The 26,037-nt window shown below is 45.7% G+C and overlaps 1 protein-coding gene across 7 annotated transcripts in view; it reads right to left on the bottom strand.

The window, feature by feature from the left end:
• TCTN2 (tectonic family member 2) overlaps positions 1-26,037 on the bottom strand; it is a 39,925-nt gene extending 13,888 nt beyond the window's left edge. For 2 of the 7 annotated variants that reach the window (XM_054663814.2, XM_054663817.2), the window contains exons 1-12: positions 25,694-25,903; positions 25,402-25,509; positions 24,883-24,959; positions 23,199-23,394; positions 17,724-17,824; positions 9,966-10,165; positions 8,824-8,950; positions 6,324-6,465; positions 4,276-4,341; positions 2,020-2,154; positions 1,700-1,777; positions 488-568 (exon numbers count right to left, since the gene is read on the bottom strand). In XM_054663814.2, coding sequence (XP_054519789.1) covers positions 488-568; positions 1,700-1,777; positions 2,020-2,154; positions 4,276-4,341; positions 6,324-6,465; positions 8,824-8,950; positions 9,966-10,165; positions 17,724-17,824; positions 23,199-23,394; positions 24,883-24,959; positions 25,402-25,509; positions 25,694-25,775 — 1,393 coding nt within the window. In that variant the 5' untranslated portion in view covers positions 25,776-25,903. Of the gene's footprint in view, positions 1-487; positions 569-1,699; positions 1,778-2,019; positions 2,155-4,275; positions 4,342-6,323; positions 6,466-8,823; positions 8,951-9,965; positions 10,166-17,723; positions 17,825-23,198; positions 23,395-24,882; positions 24,960-25,401; positions 25,510-25,693 lie in introns of all 7 variants that reach the window. The other 5 variants (XM_016924563.4, XM_016924564.4, XM_054663815.1 and 2 more) reach the window with 5 other exon arrangements.

Here is a 26,037-nt window from a genome sequence, read left to right as displayed (position 1 = left end):
TGCCAGTTTTCAAAAACTGAGATCACTGTTAGTCTAATCCTTTCAAAGCTGAACAAAGGTGCCTTTATCAGACTTCTCAGATCCTGAGCGGTGGTTTCTTCAGAAGTGACACTGCCTCTGGCAGATGTGCGTAATTACCACTGAAGCACAGATTTCCTGCAGTTCAGAATGAAGTTATTTTCATGTCTCCAATTAGCACTATCCTGGGCTACAGGCAACAATAACATGGGACTCTCAAGCCAATCTCTTATTTCAATCTCTTCTACTAGCAACCAGCACTTCAGGTGCAAACAATGTTAGCATTCCTTTTTAAAAAGCTGTAGAAGCAGGAAAAACCATCACCACTGTTATTCAGCAGCATGTACCTCTCTGCTAAATAAACCAACTGGGCTTTAAAATAATTGATTGCTTGATTAGATTCAAAATATGGTAATACTTCTAACACCAATTTGCCAAAGGGCTAATCATAATGACCAAACCGGATTACCCAATTGCCAAAGATGTAAAGTGGTGACATTATTCATCCTGTTGGTATTTAGAGCTCGGACAGGCTTGCCAAGTTGGTAACCTAGACAAACACAACAAAGGAATGTGAGCCTGTTTCCTCCAGCATAGCAAGCCCTAACTCTGCAAATAATACAAGAGTCATGCACAAGGGAAGAAAACACATAGGCGAAGCTTTTGAAAATACCCTTGAGAGAAAGATGGCACCTTCGTGTCTCTCAAAAAAAACAGTAGCTAAAGAGAAAGAATGCTTCACATTTACAGCAACTTGTTACTATGTACAACAGACTATGTAAAAAAAAAAAATTACATTGTTATCACAAAAAGAATACCATGTCGGCCAGGCGTAGTGGCTCACGCCTGTAATCCTAGCACTTTGGGAGGCCAAGGTGGGTGGATCACCTGAGGTCAGGAGTTCGAGACCAGTATGGCCAATATGGCAAAACCCCGTCTCTACTAAAAGTACAAAAATTTGCTGAGGGTGTTGGTGGGCACCTGTAATCCCAGCTACTTGGGAGGCTGAGGCAGGAGAATTGCTTGAACCTGGAAGGTGGAGGTTGCAGTGAGCCCAAATCGTGCCATTGCACTCCAGCCTGGGTGACAAGAGTGAAACTCCATCTCAAAAAAAAAAAAAAAAAAAAAAAGAATACAGTGCCACAACAGAGAATAAAGAGGCTGGGGCAGTGGCTCATGCCTGTAATCACAACACTTTGGGAGGCTAAGGCCAGGGGATCACTTGAGGTCAGGAGTTCAAGACCAGCCTGGCCAACACGGTGAACAACAGCCTATCTCTACTAAAAATATATAAATTATATTAAAGTGAGCAACCCTGCAAGCCTCTCTTTGGAGAAGTAGCAGATGAATAAAGCTTCCTGTGTTGTGTGATTAAAAAAAAAAAAAAAAAAAGCCAGGCATGGTGGTGTGCACCTGTAATCCCAGCTACTCAGGAGGCTGAGGCAAGAAAATCTCTTGAACCCAGGAGGTGCAGGTTGCAGTGAGCCGAGATTGCACCACTGCACTCCAGACTGGGCAACAGAGCAAGACTCTGTCTCAAAAAAAGAAAAAGAGAAAATAAGGAAAAAGGTCAGAGTCAGAAACTAAAATTGGAGAGAGTTACTTATAACCATCCTGATGGCTGGGAGTGTTGAACTAAAGTATGTTTGTAAGATCAATGACTGGCATATACTCATCTTACCTGGATTTCCAGATAATTCTTCTTCATTACCGCTATTATAGCTTAAAAATTTTACTACAAATCTCTGTGTCATTATCCCTAGAAATAAAACAAAATAAAATATAATGTGCACCATTTCACTAGGAAAAGAAATTATTCTCCATAGTGTTTACCTTAAAATTGCATTTTGTCATACAAAGTGTACTCTCGTTAATTAAATCATAAATGCACATAAGAAACAAGTCTAACTTAGTTTTATGGGTTATAATTATAAGAATCTTGAAAAGAGAAAAAAAAATACTTTTCAGTGAAAGCATGCTTGCTACCCTCATCAAAGTTACCTTTCTGGTGGGCATTAATCTCTGCCCTAATAATTTTAACATTTATTTCACTGATGGTATTATTATTCCATTTGAAAATATAATGTTCTTCCACATTCACAATTCTGGGGGCTGATCCGTTATTTAAAGGAGTTTCTGCAAATACAAGAATATGTTCATAAATTAAAGACCCTCTTTGAGCCTGACTCTGTTACTGGGAGGTTCTCTCTGCTTGCGTGGCCTTCCCCAAGTGCCCTGCCCCTGCCCTCCCTATCTCCAGCTCCCTAACATGGCACGGTCACCGCTTCCTTGAGGAACCCTGCCCTGGTCCCACCAAGTCAGCATTAACTGCCTCCTCTATGCCATCACGGTACCCAGAATGAGATCTCTTCCTTTCATTTCTATATCTCCAGCACCTGGCTCATAGCTTGCCATGGAGCATGCACTTGGTAAAATGTTTGTGAGATGAAAGACCAGAGGGTCAGTTCCGCCAGGGCAGGGGCCCGCTATCTAGTTCCCTACTACAACGTAGGAACTCCACTAACATTTGATGAGCTAATGAATAAATTTGAGAAGTACAACACATCAGAAAGAGACACCCAGCACTTGGGGAGGCCGAGGTGGGCAGATCACCTGAGGTCAAGAGTTTGAGACCAGCCTGGCCAGCATGGCGAAACCCTGTCTCTACTAAAAATACAAAAATTAGGCCGGGCGCGGTGGCTCATGCCTGTAATCCCAGCACTTTGGGAGGCTGAGGCAGGCAGATCACGAGGTCAGGAGTTCAAGACCAGCCTGGCCAACACAGTGAAACCCCCCTCTCTACTAACAATACAAAAAATTAGCCAGGCATGGGGGCAGGCACCTGTAATCCCAGCTACTCGGGAGGCTGAGGCAGAAGAATCGCTTGAACCCAGGAGGCAGAGGTTGCAGTGAGTGGAGATTGTGTCACTACACTCCAGCCTGGGTGACAGAGTGAGACTGTCTCAAAAAAAAAAAAAAAAAATACAAAAAAATACAAAAATTAGCCGGGATTGGTGGCAGGTGCCTGTAATCCCAGCTACTCAGGAGGCTAAGGCATGAGAATTGCTTGAACCTGGGAGATGGAGGGTACAGTGAGCTGAGATCACCCTACTGCACTCCAGCCTGGGCGACAGAGCAAGACTCTGTCTCCAATTAAAAAAAAAAAGAAAAGAAAGAAACAAACAGTATCCTTCATTAAAAATTAAAGTTCTGGTAAAATTAGCCAAACTGAGCCAGCCAGTCACGGTGGCTCACGCCTGTAACCCCTGCACTTTGGGAGGCCAAGGCAGGTGGATCACCTGAGGTCAGGAGTTCGAAACCAGCCTGGCCAACATGGTGAAACCCCATCTCTACTAAAATACAAAAATTAGCCAGGCATATGGTGGTGGACACCTGTAATCCCAGCTACTTGAGAGACTGAGGCAGGAGAACTGCTTGAACCCAGGAAGTGGAGGTTATAGTGAGCCAAGATTACACCACTGCACTCCAGCCTGGGTGACAGAGCAAGAATCCATCTCAAAAAAAAAAAAAAAAAAAATCTTCCAAACTCTACGTAACTTATTTGGCTGCATCACAATTGGAAAGTTTAATTATCAAAAAAAAAAAAAAAAAGGAAAGAAAGCAAAAAGTGAAAATGCTGTGCCCTAAAAAGTTCTTTAACTGGTCGGGCATGGTGGCTCACACCTATAATCCCAGCACTTTGGGAGGCCAAGGCGAGTGGATCACCTGAGGTCGGGAGTTCGAGACCAGCCTGACCAACAGGGAGAAACCCCGTCTCTACTAAAAATACAAAATTAGCTGGGTGTGGTGGCGGGTGACTATAATCCCAGCTACTCAGGGGGCTGAGGCAGGAGAATCGCTTGAACTCAGGAGGTGGAGGTTGCAGTGAGCCGAGATCATGCCATTGCACACCAGCCTGGGTGATAAGAACAAAACTCCGCCTCAAAAAAAAAAAAAAAAAAGAATTCTTTAACTATCAAACATTTAAGAAAAGGTTCATGGAAGCTGGAACTAGAAGGGTCGGTGGATCTCAGAGAATCCAGGACTGTGGAGGAGCAGGCTCAAGGTCACAGAGAGTACTCTAAAGCCCAGCAGGACAGAACGAGGAACAAATGAAATGCTCCTGGCAGATTTTTCTAACTATTGTGAGCCTTTTTAAATGACTAACAAAAATATACGCTCTGAGGGTATATATTACTTGTAAGAAATGACATATCTGTTTCTGAAGAAATGACGTCGAAGTGTAACATTAAATACCTGTATTGGTGATGAATTTGTCTAGGTCAGTTGCTTCCTCATAGATCACTTTTGGTGTAACTATGCCTAAAGAGATAACATAAATTAACTTCCACAGGCGTACACATGGCCTACCATGATCACACTTACTCAAAGTATAGCTTACAAAGTAAATATGGTGACTGCAACTGCCCAGGGTGCTGACTACAAAACCCTCCCCACTCCCCAAAAACCATCAGATAGGAGTCCCCATCCTCTTAGCATCTAATTATAACTGAGGAAGAAAATCCACAACAAACACACAAACAAACAAAAACCAGGGTCACTGTGACATAAAAACAAATATGCAGTTCACTGCTGGTGGCAATACAAAATGGTGCAGACGCTGTAGAAAACAATTGGCCGGGCGCAGGAGCTCACGCCTATAATCCCAGCACTTTGGGAGGCCGAGGCAGGCAGATTGCCTGAGGTCAGGAGTTTGAGACCAGTCTGGCCAACATGGTGAAACCTCCTCTCTACTAAAAATACAAAAAAATTAGCCGGGCGCGGTGGCTCATGCCTGTAATCCCGGCACTCTGGGAGGCCGAGGTGGGCGGATCACCTGAGGTCAGGAGTTCGAGATCTGCCTGGCCAACATGGTGAAATCAGATCTCTACTAAACTTCGTCTCTACTAAAAATACAAAAATTAGCAGGGCGTGGTGGTGGGTGCCTGTAATCCCAGCTATTCGGGAGGCTGAGGCAGGAGAATCGCTTGAACCCAGGAGGTGGAGGTTGCCGTGAGCCGAGATTGCGCCATCGCACTCCAGCCTGGGGGACAAGAGCGAGACTTGGTCTCAAAAAAAAAAAAATTAGCCAGGTGTGGTGGCACATGCCTGTAATCTCAGCTACTTGGGAGGCTGAGGCAGGGGAATCGCTTGAACCAGGGAGGTGGAGGTTGCAGCGAGCCGAGATCACGTCACTGCACTCCAGCCTGGGTGACAGAGCAAGACTCCCTCTCAAAAAAAAACAAAAAAAACAAAAAAAACAATTTGGTGGGTCCTCAAGAAGTCATATTAGCATGACCTGTCAGTTCCACTCCTAGGTGTCTATCCAAAAGAAATAAAAACACACATCTACACAAAAACTTGGACACGAGTGTTCATGGCAGCACTATTCACAACAGTCAGAGATGAAAACAACCCACATGTCCATCAACTGATGAATGGACAAACACAATGTGCTCTGTCCATGCAACGGACCATGATTCAGCCATAAAAAGGAATGAAGCGCTGCCACACGCTACAACACAGATGAACCATGGAACACCATGCTCAGTGAAAGAAGCCAGACACAAAAGGCCACATAGCGTATGATTCTGTTTCTAGGGAACACCCAGAATAAGCAATCCACGGAGACAGAAAGCAGATTGGTGGCTGCCAGGGGCTGAGGGAAGAGGGGTAGGGAGTGACTGCTAATGGGTACAGATGCCCTTCTGAGGCGATGAAACGTTCTGGAACTAGAGAGAGGTGATGGTGGCACAACAGTGTGGAAGGTACTAATGTCAATGAATTGTACACTTTAAAAGGGTTAATTCTGGTGGGACGCGATGGCTTACACCTGTAATCCCAGCACTTTGGGAGGCCTAGGAGAGTGGATCACCTGAGGTCAGGAGTTCAAGGCCAGCCTGGCCAACACGGTGAAACCCCATCTTTACCAAAAACACAAAAATTAGCCAGGCATGGTGGCAGGCACCTGTAGTCCCAGCTACTCGGGAAGCTGAGGCAGGAGAATCGCTTGAACTTAGGAGGCAGAGGGTACAGTGAGCCGAGATCGCGCCACTGCACTCCAACCTGCGTGATGGAGAAACAAACAAAAAGGCTAATTTTATGTTATTTGAATTTTACTTCAATTTCAAAATAATTAATATGCAATATGCTGTCTTATGGAACTAAACTTTTTCCAAAGAAAATAATTGGCAGTTCAAATATTATTTGAAGTTGAACCAGTAGAAATGATTTATATTCTCATGAGATCATACTTTATATTCATGTTTGGGCCTGTGTTCTTTTTTCAAAGAAATGTAACATACCTCCTAAGGCAACATTCTTTATCTTCGCATTGATAATACCATCTCGTTCTTGGTATAGTTCCAAATTAGTAATGCATTTAACATCAAAATTGTGAAGAAATGCCACTGGGGCGTTCTGCATACACTGCCCAGCCAGGGACACCTGAGGGAGAAGGGCAAAGCCAACAGATTTATGGCCTCTCTCCTAATCATACAAAACAGATCAGCATCCCTTAAAATTGGTCTTTCTGCAGCCTGCTCCCATTGCTGGTCTGGTTTCAGCAACGGCAAGTTCACTGACTAGTTGACCCGCTTTAGCAAAACATCTAACTGATTTGCCCATCAAGGTCTGGAAGCCACTGGTTGTGGAGTCACAGTAAATATTGTCTAATAAAAACAAAGAAAATCCCTTGTCCTGTTCTATTTAGTTTGCAGAGACATGACAATATTTAACTTCATGTTGTCTCCCTCATCACAACCAGAGTTTAATACCATAAAAATGGATTCATATGAATAGGAAAGAGAAACTTTCACCTCCCATGCTTTCTTCCCACAAATAACACTCCTCATAATGTTGAACTTAAAAAAAGATTTCAGGTTGGGAGCAGTGGCTCACACCTGTAATCCCATCATTTTGGAAGGCTGTAGTGGGAGAATCATTTGAGCCCAGGAGTTCAAGACCAACCTGGGCAACATAGCAAGACCCTGTCTCTACAAAAAGTAAAAAATTAACCGGGTATAATGGCATGCACCTATAGTCCCAGCTACTTGGGAGGCTGAGGTGGGAGGATTGCTTGAGCCCATGAGATGGAGGCTGCAGTGAGCTGTGACTACACTCACTACACTCCAGCCTGGGCGACAGAGCAAGACCCTGTCATTCATTCACTCGTGCATTCATATATAGATATACAAATGATTCCATATACAACCTTACAGCCTTAAAATATTTTTCAAAATTCTAGAATGGTAAATAAAATGATGTATTTATCTAACCATTGTTTTTTATACTGGACCCTACTTGAGGGTAGTGCGTAGGCGGAGGGAGAGGATCAGAAAAAAACTATTGGGTACTTGGCTTAGTACCTGGGTGACAAATAATCTGTACAACAAAACCCCGTGACACAAGTTTACCTATATAACAAACCTGCACATGTAGCCCTGAACCTAAAATAAAAATTTAAAAAGAAAAAGAAGCAAAGAATGATAGTTACTGCTAGCCAGGCATCAAGGCTCACACTGTAATCCCAACACTTTGGCCAAGGCAGAAGAATTTCGAGGCCAGGAGTTTAAGACCCGCCTGGGCAACATAGTGAAACCCCCATCTCTACAGAAAAATTTTTGGCTGGGCGCGGTGGCTCAAGCCTGTAATCCTAGCACATTGGGAGGCCAAAGTGGGCAGGTCACTTCAGCCCAGAAGTTAAAAAGACCAGCCTGGGCAACATGGCAAAACCCCACCTCTACAAAAAATTAGCCAGGAATGGTGGCATGTGCCTGTAGTCTCAGCTACTTGGGAAGCTGAGGTAGGAGGATCACTTGAATGTGGGAGGTCAGGGCTGCAGGGAGTTGAGATCACGCCAGTGCACTCCACCCTAGGTGACAGAGCAAGACTATGTCTCAAACCAAAACAAATTTTTTTAATTTAAAAAAAAAAAAAGACTCATGCCTGTAATCCCAGCACTTTGGGAGGCTGAGGCAGGCAGATCACCTGAGGTCAGGAATTCGAGACCAGCCTGACCAACACGGAGAAACCCCGTCTCTACTAAAAATACAAAATTAGCTGGGCGTGGTGGTGCATGCCTGTAATCCCAGCTACTTGGGAAAGCTGAGGCAGGAGAATCGCTTGAACCCGGGAGGCAGAGGTTGCGGTGAGCTGAGATTGTGCCATTACACTCCAGCCTGGGCAAAAACAGCGAAACTCTGTCTCAAAAAAAAAAAGAAAAAGAATGATAGGTACTTCCATGGAAACTTATAGAAAATCTTTTGGTTTTATTTTGTAAGTTCACTCTGAGTTTTAAGCAAAGACAGTGATTAAGAGTGACTATGTATTTTATTAATTTGGAGAACATAAACAGTTAAGTCCCTGAAAGGTAGAAAGGAGGAAAATAAGTAACTTAAAAAGAGATTTTAAAGAGAAATATGACTTAAATTAACAATAGGACAGGAAAAATAAAAGAAGGGTCTAGTGGCCAGGCGTGGTGGCTCATGCCTGTAATCCCAGCACTTTGGGAGGCTGAGGCACTCAGATCACAGGGTCAAGAGATCGAGATCATCCAGGTCAACATGGTGAAACCCCGTCTGTACTAAAAATACAAAAAATTGGCTGGGTGCGGTGGCACACACCTGTAGTCCCAGCTACTGGGGAGGCTGAGGCAGGAGAATCACTTGAACCCGGGAGGCAGAGGTTGCAGTGAGCCGAGATCTGGCACTGCACTTGAGCCTAGGAGGTAAGAGCGAGACTCCATCTCATAAAAAAAAAAAAAAAAAAGAGAACGGTCTAGCGTACTAATATTGCAATGATTACCTGCGGAATAGTAAAATATGCCTTCTTTACAGTCATAATGGGATCTCCTTGTTTGTAACCAAAGTCTGCAAAGTCTTTTGCATCAGTATCCACATATACTTCAAAGGAAGAGTCCTGTTTGGGGGAACTGAAAATCAATAAGAAAGGCTGAATAGTTTCAGTTATCTGCAAAAACACAATTCTTCCTTAATGTTGTTCTTTACTCTTGTTTTCTGAGATGGAGTCTCACTCTGTCACCCAGGCTGGAGTGCAGTGGCGTGATCTTTGTTCACTGCTACCTCCGCCTCCCAGGTTCAAGCAATTCTTGTGCCTCAGTCTCCCGAGTAAGCTGGGATTACAGGTGCCCACCAACACACCTGGCTAATTTTTTGTATTTTTAGTAGAGATGGGGTTTCACCACGTACCCAGGCTCGTCTTGAACTCCCAACCTCAGGTGATCACTCTGCCTCAGCATCCCAAAGTGCTGGGATTACAGACGTGACCCACTGCACCCAGCCACTTTACTTTGTTTTGTTTTGTTTGTTTTGGGCCAGAGTCTCGCTCTGTCGCCCAGGCTGGAGTGCAGTGGCGCGATCTCAGCTCAAGCTCCGCCGCCCGGGTTCAGGCCATTCTCCTGCCTCAGCCTCCCTAGTAGCTGGGACTACAGGCACGTGCCACCACGCCTGGCTAATTTTTTGTATTTTTAGTAGAGACAGGGTTTCACCGTGTTAGCCAGGATGGTCTCGATCTCCTGACCTCATGATCTGCCCGCCTCGGCCTCCCAAAGTGCTGGGATTACAGGCGTGAGCCACCGCTCCCAGCCTACTTTTTAATTACAAAAATCACAGATGTAAATTTTTAACAATCCCAAACTGTAAAATACAGAACATTAAAATCTCCCATGAGCCACCACTCCTTCGCCTCCCCTAGAAAAGCACCATGAGCTGTTTTCAATGTCAATCAATTTCTTTTCAATGAGGCCCAATTCTTCCAAATAATGCAAAATAAATTGGCTAACTGAAATCTAGAATTGAACCCTTTAGGCACGGAACCTCTGGAGAGGGGTTGGGAAAAACGTGACCGCGTTACAGGGCCTACTAGAGTATGGCCCCACCAGGGCAGGAGAACAATGCCCCATCCCAGGCGGCTGCTCAGACACTTACACAGCACCATGATAGAAGTAACCAAGGAAGGGTGTGTTGGCAAGGGGGGACTGCACACACAGAAAGGGAAACCAATCGGGGACACCACGTGTCGTCGTCCCAGCAGAGCAGAGCTGATCAAAAGGAGGATTGACGTCTCCTCCAAACACGCCGGTGAAGCAGGACCGTCTGAACAGCGTTGTTAAATTTGATGAGCATTCCTGGAAGACAAACATAAAGGCAGGAGCTGTGACCGTGGTCAGGATCTCCTGGCAAGCGTGGCGAATGCTAACTCTTATTTAAGGCCAGCAGGACACTACCAAGTAAGCAAGAAAACCTATAATCTGTGTCTCATCTAAAAGTGCCTTGTGCCCACAAAAAGTAAAATAGTTCTGGAATTTCTTTTGTCAATTCCCCAAATAAGCCTCCAAGTCAGAAACTCCAAGCATTCAAGGGAACCACAGTTTTACCAAGGACATGAGATATTCCCAGTAAAACAAAAGAAGAAAAGATAGTACAGAATAAATCTCAAATGAAGACAAAAACATAGTAAACCTCCTTTCTTAATTGTCATTACCATTCAAACCCTTAGCCCAGAAAAGCCTCCAGACATTTAGAGTGAGGGGAAACGTTCCATATTCCACAAGGATCCTCCAGGCCCTCACTAGATTATAACACGACCCAATTAATGTCATCAAGAAATTGCTTGGGGCTGGGTGCAGGGGCTCACGCCTGTAATCCCAACACTTTGGAAGGCCGAGGCAGGTGGATCACTTGAGGTCAGGAGTGTGAGACCAGACTGGCCAACATGGTGAAGCCCCATATTTACTAAAAATACAAAAATTAGCCGGGTGTGGTGGTGGGCACCTGTAATCCCAGCTACTCAGGAGGCTGAGCCATGAGAATTGCTTGAGCCCAGGAGGCAGAGGTTGCAGTGAGCCAAGATCACACACTGCACTCCATCCTGGGAAACACAGTGAGATTCTGTCTCAAAATAAATAAATAAATAAATAAATTACTTGGACTGCACGCAGTGCATCATGCCTGAAATCCTAACATTTTGGGAGGATGAGGTGGAATGAATGTTTGAGCCCAGAAGTTTGAGACCAGCCTAGGCAACATAGAGAGACTCAGCCCCGACAAAATTAAAAAAAAAAAAAAAAAAAATTAGCTGGGCATGGTGGTGCACATCTGTGATCCCAGCTACTCAGGAGGTTGAGGAAAGGACTGCTTGAGTCCAGGAGGCTGAGGCTGCAGTGAGCCATGATTGGGCCACTGAAGTCCAGCCTGGGCAACAGAACAAGACCCTGCCTCTTAAAAAAAAAAAAAAAAAAAAAAAAAAGACCGGGCACAGTGGCTCACACCTGTAATCCCAGCACTTTGGGAGGCTGAGGCAGGCGAATCACCTAAGGTCAGGAGTTCAAAACCAGCCTGGCCAACATGGTGAAACCCCATCTCTACTAAAAATAAAAAAATTAGCCAGGCGTGGTGGCACACACCTATAATCCCAGCTATTTGGGAGGCTGAGGCAGGAGACTCACTTGAACCCAGGAGGCAGAGGTTGCAGTGAGCAGAGATCACACCACTGCACTCCAGCCTGGGTGACAGAACAAGACTCCATCTCGAAAAAAGAAGTTACTTGATTCAGATATTCATCTGTATTTTTCCTTGTTTCACGAAGGATCCAGAGAGCTGTAAGTTAAATTACGTCCTGAATCTTTGTTTATTGACAGTAGAGAAGTGATCTCTCATTTGAAACGAGAGCAATTCAAATTAAAAATTGATTGTATATAAAGTGCTGCTGCATTGTGGTTATCTGAAGATGTCACTGATCCAGAATACTAAAGGACGTCAGGGGCTGGTACTGTAGCACACAGCACAACACATACAAAAGGGAGTTAGACATGGGACACAGCGTGGCCTGGAAGGAAGAGAAGGAGGGGCCATTTGACAATTCTAATGATCCCTGAGCCAAATGTATGATGTACTTTACTCTTTTTTTTTTTTTTTTTTGAGATGGAGTCTCGCTCTGTCACCCAGGCTGGAGTGCAGTGGCGTGATCTCAGCTCACTGCAACCTCTTCCTCTTGGGTTCAAGCGATTCTCCTGCCTCAGCCTCCTGAGTAGCTGGGACTACAGGCACCCACCACCATGCCCTGCTAATTTTTACATGTTTAGAAGAGACGGGGTTTCACCATGTTGGCCAGGATGGTCTCTATCTCCTGACCTCATGATCAACCCACCTCGGCCTCCCAAAGTGCTGGGATTACAGTGGTGAGCCACCGTGCCCGGCCGCTGTACTTTACTCTTTTAATTAAATTTAATTGTTCTTAGGATAATTTTTAGTGTAAAAATCACAATATTGGCCGGGTGTGGGGGCTCATGCCTATAATCCCAGCACTTTGGGAAGCCAAGGTGGGTAGATCACTTGAAGTCAGGAGTTCGAGGCCAGCCTGGTGAACATGGCAAAACTCGTCTCTACTGAAAATACAAAAATTAGCCAGGTGTGGTTGTGCACGCCTGTAATCCCAGCTACTCAGCAAGCTGAGGCAGAAGAATTGCTTGAACCCGGGAGGCGGAGGTTGCAGCGGGCCGAGATCGCACCACTGTACTCCAGCCTGGGCGACAGATCAAGACTCTGTCTTAAAAAAAAAAAAAAAAAAAAGAATGACAATATTAATGCAGACCCTAAACTTCCCTTTCCTGTTTAGTGAAACCAACCATGATAGGACACTTAAAAATTTGCTAAGAGGGTAGATCTTATGTTAAGTGCTTTCACCACAAAAGGAAACAAAACAAAACAACAACCAAAAAAACCAAAGGAAACCTTTGGAGGTGAGGGGAAAGCATATGGTATTGACTGCGTGGATGAGCTCATGGGTGTGTACTTATCTCCAAACACATATTCAAGGATACTTTGAATATCTGCAGCTTTTGTATGCCAATCATACGTCAGTGAAGCTGTTTTAAAAAAATAAGTTTGCATTTCCCAGTGGGGAAGTAAAAAACCAACGAAACATTAACTGTCCTCACTCAAATACGAGAGGGACTTGGGACTTGGGTACCAGTAAATTTCTTCTTTTGCAGTTCTCATTCCCCTTAAATTTAAATAAGAACAAAAATTGTGGCCAGGTGCAGTGGCTCACGCCTGTGATCCCAGCAATTTGGGAGGCTGAGGTGGGTGGATCACGAGGTCAGGAGATCAAGACCACCCTAGTTAATACGGTGAAACCCCATCTCTACAACAAAATACAAAAAATTAGCTGAGCATGGTGGCACGCGCCTGTAATCCCAACTACTCGGGAGGCTGAGGCAGGAGAATCACTTGAACCTGGGAGACGGAGGTTGAAGTGAGCCAAGATCGTGCCACTGCACTCCAGCCTGGGCAACAGAGCGAGGCTCTGTCTCAAAAAAAATTTTAAATGTGCTTCAGTGCTTCTTCTTGATAGGTTAAAAAAGAAAGGTTAAAAATAAAAATAAGAAAAGGCCAGCCACGGTGACTCACACCTGTAATCCAGCACTTTGGGAAGTCAAGGTGGGCAGATCACTTGAGGCCAGGAGTTCAAGACCAGCCTGGCCAACACGGCAAAACTCCATCTCTACTAAAGACACAAAAAATTAGCTGGGCATGGTGGCTCACTCCTGTAATCCCATCACTTTGGGAGGCCAAGGCGGGAGGAATGCTGAAGCCAGGAGGCAGAGGTTGCAGTGAGCGGAGATGGCACCACTGCTCTCCAGCCTGGGTGACAGAACAAGGCTCTGTCTCAAAATAATAATAAAAATAAATAAATAAATAGAATAAGAAAAAAGATTAATCAAAAATTATTATTATTATTTTTTTGAGATGAACTCTCACTCTGTCGCCAAGGCTGGAGTGCAGTGGTACGATCTTGGCTCACTGCAACCTCTGCCTCCTGGGTTCAAGTGATTCTCCCGCCTCAGCCGCCGGAATAGCTGGGACTACAGGCACCCGCCACCACGTCCAGCTAATTTTTGTATTTTAGTACAGATGGGGTTTCACCATGTTGGCCAGGCTGGTCTCGAACTCCTGACCTCAGGTGATCCACCCACCTCGGCTTCCCAAAGTTCTGGGATTATAGGCGTGAGCTACTGAGCCCGGCCAAAAAAATTTTAAATGTGTATTTTGCCAGGATTAAACAATGGTTTCTGAAATATGACACCAGAAATACAAGCAACAGAAGAAAAAAATGAGATAAATTGGACTTCATCAAATTTTTAAATGTCTGTGCCTCAAAGGACAACAACAAGAAAGCAGACAACCTGGCTAGGCACAGTGGCTCACCCCTCTAATCCCAGCATTTTGGGAGGCTGAGGCGGGCAGATCACTTGTGGTCAGGAGTTCGAGACCAGCCTGGCCAACATGGTGAAACCCCATCTGCGCTAAAAATCTAAAAATTAGCCAGGCGTGGTGGCACGCACCTGTAATCCCAGCTACTCAGGAGGCTGAGGCAGGAGAATCGCTTGAACCTGGGAGGCGGAGGCTGCAGTGAGCCGAGATCACACCATTGCCCTCCAGCCTAGGCAACAAGAGCGAAACTCCGTCTCAAAAAATAAATAAAAAATAAATAAAACAAACAAAAAAAAGAAACTAGGATCCAGAATATATAGTGAACCCTCTTACAATTCAGCAAAAAGACAGCCCAATTTAAAACATGGGTGAAGGGTATAAACAGACATTTCTCCAAAAAAGATATACAAATATCCCATAAGCACATGAAAAGATCTTCTATATCATTTGCCACTAGAGAAATACAAATCAAAATCACAGTGAGGGCAGAGCATGGTGGCTCACGCCTATAATCCCTGCACTTTGGGAGGCTGAGGCCAGAGGATTGCTTCAGCCCAGGAATTCTAGACCAGCCTAGGCAACACAGCAAGACCCCACCTTCACAAAAAAACACAAAAATTAACTGTGTGTGGTGGTGTGCACCTGTGGTTCCAGCCACTTGGGAAGCTGAGGTGAGAGGATCACTTGAGTCTGGGAGATTGAGGCTGCAGTGAGCTGTGATTGCACCACTGCATTCTATCCTGGGCGACAGAGCAAGACCCTGTCTCAAAAATTTAAAGAAAAAAACAAAGAAGGAAATCATGAAGAAATATCAGTTCACACTTACTTGCATGGCTATAACCAAACAGACAAATAATAACAACTGTTGGTGAGGATATAGAGAAATTATAACCCACATACATTGCTGATGGGAATTTAAAATGATGCAACTGCTTCAGAAACTAGTTCCTCAAAAGGTTAAACATACAGTAATAACGCAACCCAGCAACTCCACTATATATATCCTCAAGAGAAATGGAAACATATGTTCACACAAAAACCTGTCCACAAATGTTCACAGCGGCACTATTCATAATAGCCAAAAAACAGAAACAACTCAAATGTCCATTAGCCAATAAATAGATAAGAAATACGTGATATATCCATACAATGGAATAGGATTCAAACACCAAAAATGAATGAAGTGGTAACAGCTGCTACAAGGTAAAAGAACCTTAAAAGCATCATGCTAAGTGCAAGAAGAAAGTCACTGAAGACCACATATTGCATGATTCCATATACGTGCAATGTCCAAAATGGGCAAATTCATGGAGACAGAGGCAGATTCACGGAGGCCTTGGATGAGGGATGGAGATAGGAACGGCTACAGGGACACACGATTTCTTTCTGGGGTGGTAGAAATGTTCTGAAGATAGATTGTGGTGATGGTTGTACAACTGTGTAAATTTACTAAAAATCACTGAAAACCTGTGTTTTCTTTCTTTCTTTCTTTTTTTGAAAGAGAGTCTTGCTCTGTCGCCTAGGCTGACATGCAGTGGTGTGATCATAGCTCACTCCAGCCTTGACCTCCTGGGCTCAAGCGATCCTCTCAGCTCAGCCTCCCGAGCTGGCACTATAGGCCTGCACTATCATGCCCAGCTAATTTTTGTAGAGATGGGGTTTTGCCATGTTGCCCAGGCTGGTATCCAACTCCTGAACTCAAGCGATCCACCCACATCGGCCTCCCAAAGTGCTGGGATTACAGGCGTGAGCTGCTTCGCCAGGCCTGTTCTTTCTTATTCTTTCTTTTTTTTATATTTCTTAAAGGTTTCTGAATAAATATTATTAAAACCATCCCCTCAGTATGATCTTCACAATCATGATTTTATCCAAAGAGATATTCTTTCCTTCTTCCAAAAACTAGACTGACTATGCCAGATAAGAAAATACTGAATTTAGGCCCAGTGCAGTGGCTCACTCCTGTAATCCCAGCACTTTGGGAGGCCGAGGTAGGCAGATCACCTGAGGTCAGGAGTTTAAGACCAGCCTGGCCAACATGGTGAAACCCCGTCTCTACTAAAAATACAAAAATTAGCCAGGTGTGGTGGCGCACACCTGTAGTTCCAGTTACTCGGGAGGCTGAGGCACAAGAATCACTTGAATCCAGGAGGTGGAGGTTGCAGTGACCCGAGATCGTGTCACTGCACTCTGGCCTGGGCAACAAAGCGAGACTCTGTCTCAAAAAAAAAAAAAAAGAAAGAAAAAAAAAAGAAAATAGAGTTTATATGTTGTATCTGCTCTAAGCCTAAAAGAAAAAAAGTCAGGCCGGGCATGGTGGCTTACACCTGTAATCCCAGCACTTTAGGAGGCCGTCTCAAAAAAAAAAATTTACTGAAAAGTTGTGTGATTTTTTTTTTTTTTTTTTTGAAATGGAGTTTCGCTCTTGTTGCCCAGGCTGGAGTGCAGTGGCACAATTCTGGCTCACTGCAACCTTTGCCTCCCTGGTTCAAGCGATTCTCCTGCCTCAGCCTCCTGAGTAGCTGGGATTACAGGCGCCCACCAACACGCCTGGCTAATTTTGTATTTTTAGTAGAGATGGGGGGTTTCTCCATGTTGGTCAGGCTGGTCTCAAACTCCGGACCTCAGGTGATCCACCCACCTTGGCCACCCAAAGTGCTGGGATTACAGGTATGCGCCACCACGCCCACCAAAATTTTTAAATTTAAAAAATACTCAATTTGGGCTGGGCGCGGTGGCTCACGCCTGTAATCCCCGCACTTTGGGAAGCTGAGGCGGGCGGATCACGAGGTCAGGAGATCGAGACCATCCTGGCTAACACGGTGAAACCCCGTCTCTACTAAAAATACAAAAAATTAGCTGGGCGTGGTGGTGGGCGCCTGTAGTCTCAGCTACTCAGGAGGCTGAGGCAGGAGAATGGCGTGAACCCGGGAGGCAGAGCTTGCAGTGAGCCGAGATCACGCCACTGCACTCCAGGCTGGGCGACAGAGCGAGACTCCATCTCAAAAAAAAAAAAAAAAAAAAAAACTCAATTTGAAGACAATTTGCAATAGAAAACATAATCTCAGTTTTGGAAGACCATCCCTTAAAAAGCTGTTGGGGCAAGGCACGGTGGCTCACACCTGTAATCCCAACATTTTGGGAGGCCAAGGTAGGAGGACTGTTTGATCCCAGGAATTTGAGACCAGCCTGAGCAACACGGCAAAATCCCATCTCTACAAAAGATACAAAACAATTAGCTGGGTGTGATGGTTCATGCCTGTGGTCCCAGCTACTCAGGAGGCTGAGGTAAGAGAATCACTTGAGCCCGGGAGGTCGAGGCTGCAGTGAGCCATCATTGCATCACCATACTCCAGCCTGGGTGACAGAGCAAGACCCTATCTCAAGAAATAAAGAATGAAAAAAGCTGTTGGTGGAACTGCTGGTGTTCTCACAGGTAACATAACTTTTGTGCCCAATAACCAAAGAACATACCTGGTCACAGCAGCAGCGAACATCACAGGCTCCAGCTGTTAAATTACAAGGACAAGGGCCAAGGGGCTGATACACCTGGTTAGGAATGACAGTCACGTTCTCTGAAGAGTACACACAACAGAAAAATTCAGCTAAGAAACATTCCGACAAAGCACAGTCACATTTTTGACATTCAAAAGAAAGCTGAATTATCGGCCAGGCGCGGTGGCTCACGCCTGTAATCCCAGCACTTTGGGAGGCCAAGGCAGGTGGATCATGAGGTCAGGAGATCGAGACCATTCTGGCTAACACGGTGAAACCCGGTCTCTATTAAAAATACAAAAAATTAGCCGGGCGTGGTGGCAGGCGCCTGTAGTCCCAGCTACTTGGAAGGCTGAGACAGGAGAATGGTGTGAACCCGGGAGGTGGAGCTTGAAGTGAGCCGAGATCGTGCCACTATACTCCAACCTGGGCGACAAAGTGAGACTCCGTGTCAAAAAAAAAAAAAGCAAGCTGAATTATCTTGTTTTGTAAATCATTATTACCAAATATTTGACATTAAGGAATCCACGAAATACATGAGGCCTGCATCTACCACTCCAACAAAAACCCAAACATAAGAAAACATGCCAGTTACAATGAACCAAAGAAGTCATAGTTGATCTAGAAGATAATCAATTGACTAAGAGTCACAAGTTAGTATATACATAATGTACTGACTTTAGGCTGGGCGGGGTGGCTCACACCTGTAAACCCAGCACTTTGGGAGGCCAAGGCAGGTGGATCACCTGAGGTCAGGAGTTCAAGACCAGCCTGGCCAACATAGTGAAACCCTGTCTCTAATAAAAATACAAAAAGTAGCCCAGGCTACAAAAAAGAAACAGATAAAATTAACTTAATATATTTTACTGAACCCAACGTATCCAAAATAATATCATTGCAACAGGCGATCAATGTAAAAATTATGAATGAGCTAGTCCACCTTCTTTGTTTCACATTAAGTCCTCAAAAACTGGTGGCTGTTTAACAGTTACAGCACATCTCAATTAAGACCCATCCCCTTTCAACTGTCCAGTGTCCAGACATGGTTCGTGGCTGTGGTACCCAATAGTGCAGGTGGGACAAATGTGGTCTGACCACGAGAGTATGGGGGGCTGGGTTATGCAGGGATGATACAGTGAGACACAACAGCTTCCCCGAGGGACTCGCACTCTCAGAGGGAGGAGACAGGCAGAGATCATGTGACCATAAAGGGTAAACACTGAAATGGATCTGCCATGGGAACCCAGGGAGGGCACGTGGCTTAGGCTGGGCGTCAGGAAGACTTGCAGAGAGAGAGAATGCGCTGAGCCTGAAACACAGGTAAGAGTTTGTACAGGCAGCCAGGCACAGTGGCTCAGGCCCGTAATCCCAGCACTTTGGGAGGCCAAGGCCGGGGAATCACCTGAGGTCAGGAGTTCGAGACCAGCCTGACCAACATGGAGAAACCCCATCTATACTTTAAAAAAAAAAAAAGAGTTTGTACAGGTAAGAGGGGCTACTGGAGAGCTGTAGGTGGAAGACAGAGGGGGTGGATGAATAGGGGGAACACTGTGGTGCAGGGGAGAAGGTGGCGGGTGTGAATGGGACAAGGCCAGAGAAAGCAGCTCAGGAGAAATGCTAAAAAGGTAAACATTGGCAGGGCCCGTTGTTTATAAGTCTTCAGGATATTACAGATTTCCGAACTTGTTTTCCTCTTTGAAGAGGAATATGTTACACGACATTTCAGCCTCCTAACTCAGAATCCAGTGACAGTAATGCTTTGGGTTTCTCTCCAATCATTTATCAGATAAAAGTTTCATTCTGCTGAATTTTACTTTTGCATTTGGTACACGTTAGAAAACCATGCAGGAACTATTTGTTTAAACCCCACATAACGGTTAACTGTAATGACACAATAGCTCAAGTATCTAAAGAACAACTAACGATCTGTTCTATCCTGTAACATAGCAGAAGGTCAATGATACATCAATGGTATCCGGAACAAGGAGAAGGTCCACATCACAGACCACGTTACATGGGTAAGGGTCTGACCCTCAGTGTTATCAAACCCATGTGACACAAGCAAGGCACTTTATTAATTGATTTTTTTTTGAGACAGGGTCTCACTCTGCTGCCCAGGCTGAAGTGTGAAGTGGCACAATCACAGCTCACTGCAGCCTCAACCTCCCAGGGCTCAAGTGATCCTCCCACCTCAGCCTCTCAAGTAGCTGGGACCACAGGTGTGCACCATCATGCTCAGGTAACGTTCATATTTTCTGTAAAGACAGGGTCTCACTATGTTGTCCATGCTGGTCTCAAACTCCTGGGCTCGAGTGATCCTCCCACCTTGGCCTCCCAAAGTGCTGGAATTACAGGCATAGTACATGAGCCACCACCCACAGCCACGAGACACTTCAGAACAGGGTTTTACTATGTCTTATACAAATAGATGTTTGTGTGTTGATTTATGTTTTCTACATTGTTCGCTGGCTTCATTGTTACTGGGTATGACACATACCTCCTGTCTGTGCTTCCATTCTTTTTCTAGTTTTAATCGCTGGCTGGCTGAGTAAAAAATTTTTCATGCCTTCATGGGGTCAGAGCTGACAACTCAATCACTCATATACAAAGATGTTCAATTTTCTAAGTTTGGTATTCTAAAATATTAAATATTACCTAAATATACTGAAGCATATTTTCCTTTTTTTTTTTTTTTTTTAGATGGAGTCTCACTCTGTCACCCAGGCTGGAGTGCAGTGGTGTGACCTTGGCTCACTGCAAGCTCCACCTCCCGAGTTCATGCCATTCTCCTGCCTCAGCCTCTCGAGTAGCTGGGACTCCAGGCACCCGCCACCATACCCGGCTAATTTTTTGTATTTTTAGTAGAGATGGGGTTTCACCGTGTTAGCCAGAATGGTCTCCATCTCCTGACCTCGTGATCCGCCCACCTCAGCCTCCCAAAGTGCTGGGATTACAGGCGTGAGCCACCACACCCGGTCTTTTTTTAGAGACAAGGTCTTGCTCTGTCGACCAGGCTGGAGTACATGGAGCAATCTTGGCTCACTGCAACCTCCACCTCCTGGGCTCAAGCGATCCCCCGACCTCAGCCTCCCTCATAGCTGGGGCTACAGGCACCGACTACCACGCACAGCTAATTGTAGTATTTGTTTGTAGAGACAGGGTTTTGCCATGTTGCCCAGGCTGGTCTTGAACTCCTAGGCTCAAGTGGCCCACTCGCCTCAGCCTCTAAAAGTGTTGGGATTACAGGCATGAGCCACCACCTGGCCTCAAGCATATTTCTCAAAGGAAAAAAGTCAGTGCTTTGAATGGTACAGCTATCATGAATCCCTTCTGTTGTTTTGGGGGGATTTTTTTTTTCATCATTGAATACGGTTTTTTTGGCTTTGTTTTGAATCTTAAGCCATAGAAAAATTTAAAACTTTTAAGTGGGTAACACATTTGCATGGTTCCAAAAAATCAAAAGCATATTAAAAAATTCCTCACTGTCAGCCCTTTCCTGTTCCCACATCATCCTCCAACTTGGTAGCACATTATTAGCTTCTCCAACATCCTTCCAGAATTTCTTTATGCAAATGTTTTCATTTCTGCCTCCTTTATGCAAAAGACAGCACACTGTAGGCAGCCATCTGCACTTGCTTTTTTCACTTCATTCATCATGGAGGCCTTTCCATGCAAGTACACTGAGGGCACAGTAGTCTGCTGAAAGGAGCTGTCAAAACTTGTCTTATCATCCTAAATTTCCAGAAGCACCAGGAGGACCACAGTTAGGGATGTAATAAGGGAAGCGGCAGTAAAGGAGTCTCCAGGTAACAGACTTTTGCTACTAAAGTCTGGAACGCTTCTCCCTCCATGCCACGTGGCCATAAAGGCAAGAGATGTCAGAGTTCGCCACCGGAGACAGGGGACATGGCAGTAGCACTCATCACAGCAGAGCCCTCTACATTGGCACATCTAGTTGAAAGCTCTTTTGGTTTAAGAACCCTAACATCATGTGAGACGGAGATGAACACAAAACCATTTTCTCATGTCCAAAGATTCATGTACACGGGCATAACGATCTTTGCTGTAGCATCAAAAGCTGGGAACAGACCAGGTGCAGTGGCTCATGCCTGTAATCCCAGTACTTCAGGAAGCCATGGTGGGAGGATCACCTGGACCCAGGAGTTCAAAACCAGCCTGGCTAACATAGTGAGACCCTGTCTCTACAAAAAATGTAAAAACTAGCCAGGTGTGGTGGTGCACGCCAGTAGCCCCAGCTACTATGGAGGCTGTGGCAGGAGGATCGCCTGAACCAGGAAGGTTGAGGCTGCAGCGAGCCAGGATCGTGTCCCTGCACTCTAGCTCCAGCCTGGGTAACAGAGTGAGACCCTGTCTCTAAAAAAAAAGAAAATAAAAATAAACTTTAAAAAAAGCTGGAAATGATGTAAACTTCATCAGCCTCAAACTCCTACGCTCAAGCAATCCTCCCACCTCAGCCTCCCTAGTAGCTAGGACTACAGGCAGGCACCATCACGCCCAGCTTTTTAAAATTTTTTATAGAGACAGTATCTGCTGTGTTGCCCAGGTTGGTCTCGAACTCCTGGGCTCAAGAAATTCCCCCGCCTTGGCCTCCCAAAGCACTTACAGGGTGGGAACCACTGCGTCTGGCCACCCTTCCTTTCTTCTTCTTAAGATGCAGTCATGACAATCAATGCACGTGCCGAGCACAGTGGCTCACGCCTGTAATCCCAGCACTTTGGGAGGCCGAGGCAGGCGGATCACAAGGTCAGGAGATCAAGACCATCCCAGCCAACATGGTGAAACCCCATCTCTACTAAAAGTACAAAATTAGCTGGGCGTGGTGGCGTGCGCCTGTAGTCCCAGCTACTCGGGAGGCTGAGGCAGGAGAATCGCTTAAGCCCAGGAAGTGGAGGTTGCAGTGAGCCGAGATCACAACACTGCACTCCAGCCTGGTGACAGACTTAGACTCCATCTCAAAAAAAAAAGAGAGAGAATCAATGTACATAAACAAATTTCACCTTCTCCCAAAAAGGATTCAAGGTAGCTTATAAAGATGCAAACAGTAGAGAAAGAGCAAATAAATGTTAAATAAAATAGTACAAAATGAAATTTCTTAAAAGAAAACTAAACAAAAGAAAAATAAGTTTAGAAAAGCAAGACAGACTCAAGTGAAGTATACTTTACAAATTGCATGGCATACACTTATAATCAAACAGGTAAGCTTGACACAAATTTTTCTTTTTTTGTTTTTGTTTTTGGTTTTTTTTGAGACAGGGTCCCACTCTGTCGCCCTGGCTGGAACGCAGTGGCGCGATCACAGCTCATTTGTAGCATTAACCTCCTGGGCAGCTCATTTGTAGCATCAACCTCCTGGGCTCAAGCAATCCTCCTACCTCTTCCTCCTAAGTAGCTGGGAACAACATGAAAGTTTTGACAGTCAAAGACTTCACTTGCCTGAGGCATTATGGGTCAGAGAAGAGTTGGCATAAATTTCCACTTGAATGAGTAGATGTGCTGAACAGGATGAATTATGAGATGCTGAAACCAGAAGGGTCTGGAGGATACAGGGGGACTCTGAGAAGGAATCTGTCTCATTGGAGGAACACCAGTCCAGACTTCTCTTCCACCTCACTGTCACTTCCAACACCTTCTGAAAGGAAAACATTGCTGTATTTTTAAAGTGACTCAAAACAGGGTCTATAAGAATACATAATGGAAAACACAATAAAAGCACACATCAGCCTCCGTTCATTTTATAAAAGGGAAATGTATACAGAGATGACACAGTTATCTTCAGTTCCCCCCCATAAACCTAGGGTAACATGCAAGCCCTGATTCTTCTTCCTTAACATAAAAGCAAACAACTTCGGGATACTTAGAGAAAGCTAAACACAGATCTGATAAATAAACTCAGTTTATTGTACACCTTTTTAGTTTCTTTATCATCCTATCAGTGGAAGAGTAAATACACAAAAAAAGTCAATGAAAACAATCCTCAGTTTATCCCAGAATGACTTTAGACATGTACATGTTCACTCCTGGGGTACAAGCAGAGCTTGTCTTTCCCGTCCTTTTCTCTCCAGAATTGATGTTGCATATACTAGGTATCCAATAAACACTTATTAAATAGAAGATGCTTAATCTCTCCAGGTTTGAGTATCCTTACACATAAGCTCAGAGTTGGGCAAGATCAGTGGTTATGAAGCTTTTTTTTTTTTGAGACGGAGTCTCGCTCATCACCCAAGCTGGAGTGCAGTGGCGTGATCTCGGCTCACTGCAATCTCTGCCTCCCGGGTTCAAGTGATTCTCCTGCCTCAGCCTCCAAAGTAGCTGAGATTACAGGCACCCGCCATCACGCCCAGCTAATTTTTGTATTTTTAGTAGAGATGGGTTTCACCATGTTGGCCAGACTGGTCTTGAACTCCTGACCTCAGATGATCCGCCCTCCTCGGCCTCCCAAAGTGCTAGGATTACAGGCGTGAGCCACCGCGCCTGACCAGCTTTTTCTTTTTTTTTTAAGAGACAGGGTCTTGCTCTGTTGCCCAGGCTGGATGAAGTGCAGTGGTGCGATCATAGCTCTCTGCAGCCCTGAACCCCTGGGCTCAAATAATCCTCCTGCCTCAGCTCCCCCACCCCCCTCCAAGTACCTGGGACTGTAGGTGTACGCACCACCCACCAAATTTTTTTTTTTAATTGTTTTGTAGAGACGAGGTCTCGCTATGTCACAGGCTGGTCTGGAACTCCTGGGCTCAAGCAATCCTCCCGCCTCAATCTCCCAAAGCGCTATGAGTACAGGCGTGAGCCACGATGCCTGGCATAAAGCTTTTTTGAATCACTGACCCATTTGATGATCTAAAGGAAACTGGTGACCCTCTCATCAGAAAAATGCACATACACACAGAACTTTACATACAATTTCACAGAGTTCACAGACCCACTGAAATATATCCAAGGACTCCTAACCCCAGGGTAAGGAACCCGTGGGCTGGATAAGTGTCTACCAGATCCAACAGCCCACAATTTCATGATTGTTGAGAGCATGGAGAAAGCCATGCCTTGTTAAATAAAGAGAGCACTGCAGAAACCCTAGCTGGGGGCCTCTTCACAGGCTACAGAGAAGGTTTACTTCTGGCCTTACCGCACCGGGGATCACAGTCACGCTCCAGTCTTCTGTCTCATTGTTCAGCACTCCACACGTCGGAATTGGCAATATTCCTAAAGAAGAGAAGACCAGCATGCAAAGGCAGCAAGGTCCAGCAGCTCAGGGGGTGCATTGAGTCAGACTGCCTAGGATGGACTCACATTACAGCCTAAGATTGGGCCCTTTACAAGCTGCTTGACACTGGGACAGTGACAACCTCTCTGAATTTGTTTCTTCCTTGGTCAAAGGGGATGAAAAGATATTACTGTTCTTACTAGGAAAATGGGATGATGCACGATGTTAGCTCAATGAATGCTAACCATTATTATTTCAGGCTTTCTTCGAACCTGTCCGTCTGTCCTCTTTGGCCTACAGCAGCCGCCCGATCCTTTTCTCCCCATGCGACTTTGCAGAGAACAGAGGCAGGGGGCCCAAAGGATGCCACCTCTCCAGGCTCCTTGGGAGGTCTGGATCCAGTCCAACCCCCACCCTCCCCAAAAGAGGGCCGGACTTTACCCGCCTCGTCCTGCAGCACTGCCAGGGACACGGTCACACCCTCGGTGTCTCCGACCAGGGACGCGCTGACCGCAGGGCGGGACATTCGGATAAAAGGAGGGATGAAAGCTAGGCGGGAAGGAAAGGGGACAAGGAGGGGTTAGCAGTGGAAGAATCACCGCCTAAGGTGTGTGTGGCGGCTTGCTTTGGCGGTGTCGACTCCCGAAGCTCCCGGGGGAGTCCAAGTCTGGCCCTTTTAACGCCCAGTCCCCTCAGCCCCGGCCCACCGAGGTCACTGCCGCGCCGTACACACCCAGGTCCCCCCACAGCAGCCTCAGGATGCCCTGCAGAAGGAAAAGCCTCAAAAGAAGAGCGGCCGGAGGCTGGAAGCCCATGCCTTAGACCTCGCGGGCCGGGCACAGCAGAACCGCGCCCTCATTAGAACCCAGGAAGGACTCAGACACGAAAACGCAGCAGCCACTGCCCCGCCGCCGCCATCTTGCAAGCGAATGCCCGGAGCTATGGCAACCACCAATCGGCGGCCGGCCAGGAGGAACGCCGCGCTGTGATTGGACCAGTGGCAAAAGCGGGCACCCCGGCCCCGCCCACAAGGCCTAGCATTTTTGCTGCTTGACTCTGGTGGGGAGAGTGAGGGTC

The sequence above is a fragment of the Pan troglodytes genome, chromosome 10 (assembly GCF_028858775.2).
Source record: "Pan troglodytes isolate AG18354 chromosome 10, NHGRI_mPanTro3-v2.0_pri, whole genome shotgun sequence".
Lineage (NCBI taxonomy): Eukaryota > Metazoa > Chordata > Mammalia > Primates > Hominidae > Pan > Pan troglodytes.
This window is presented reverse-complemented; position numbering and strand designations above follow the sequence as displayed.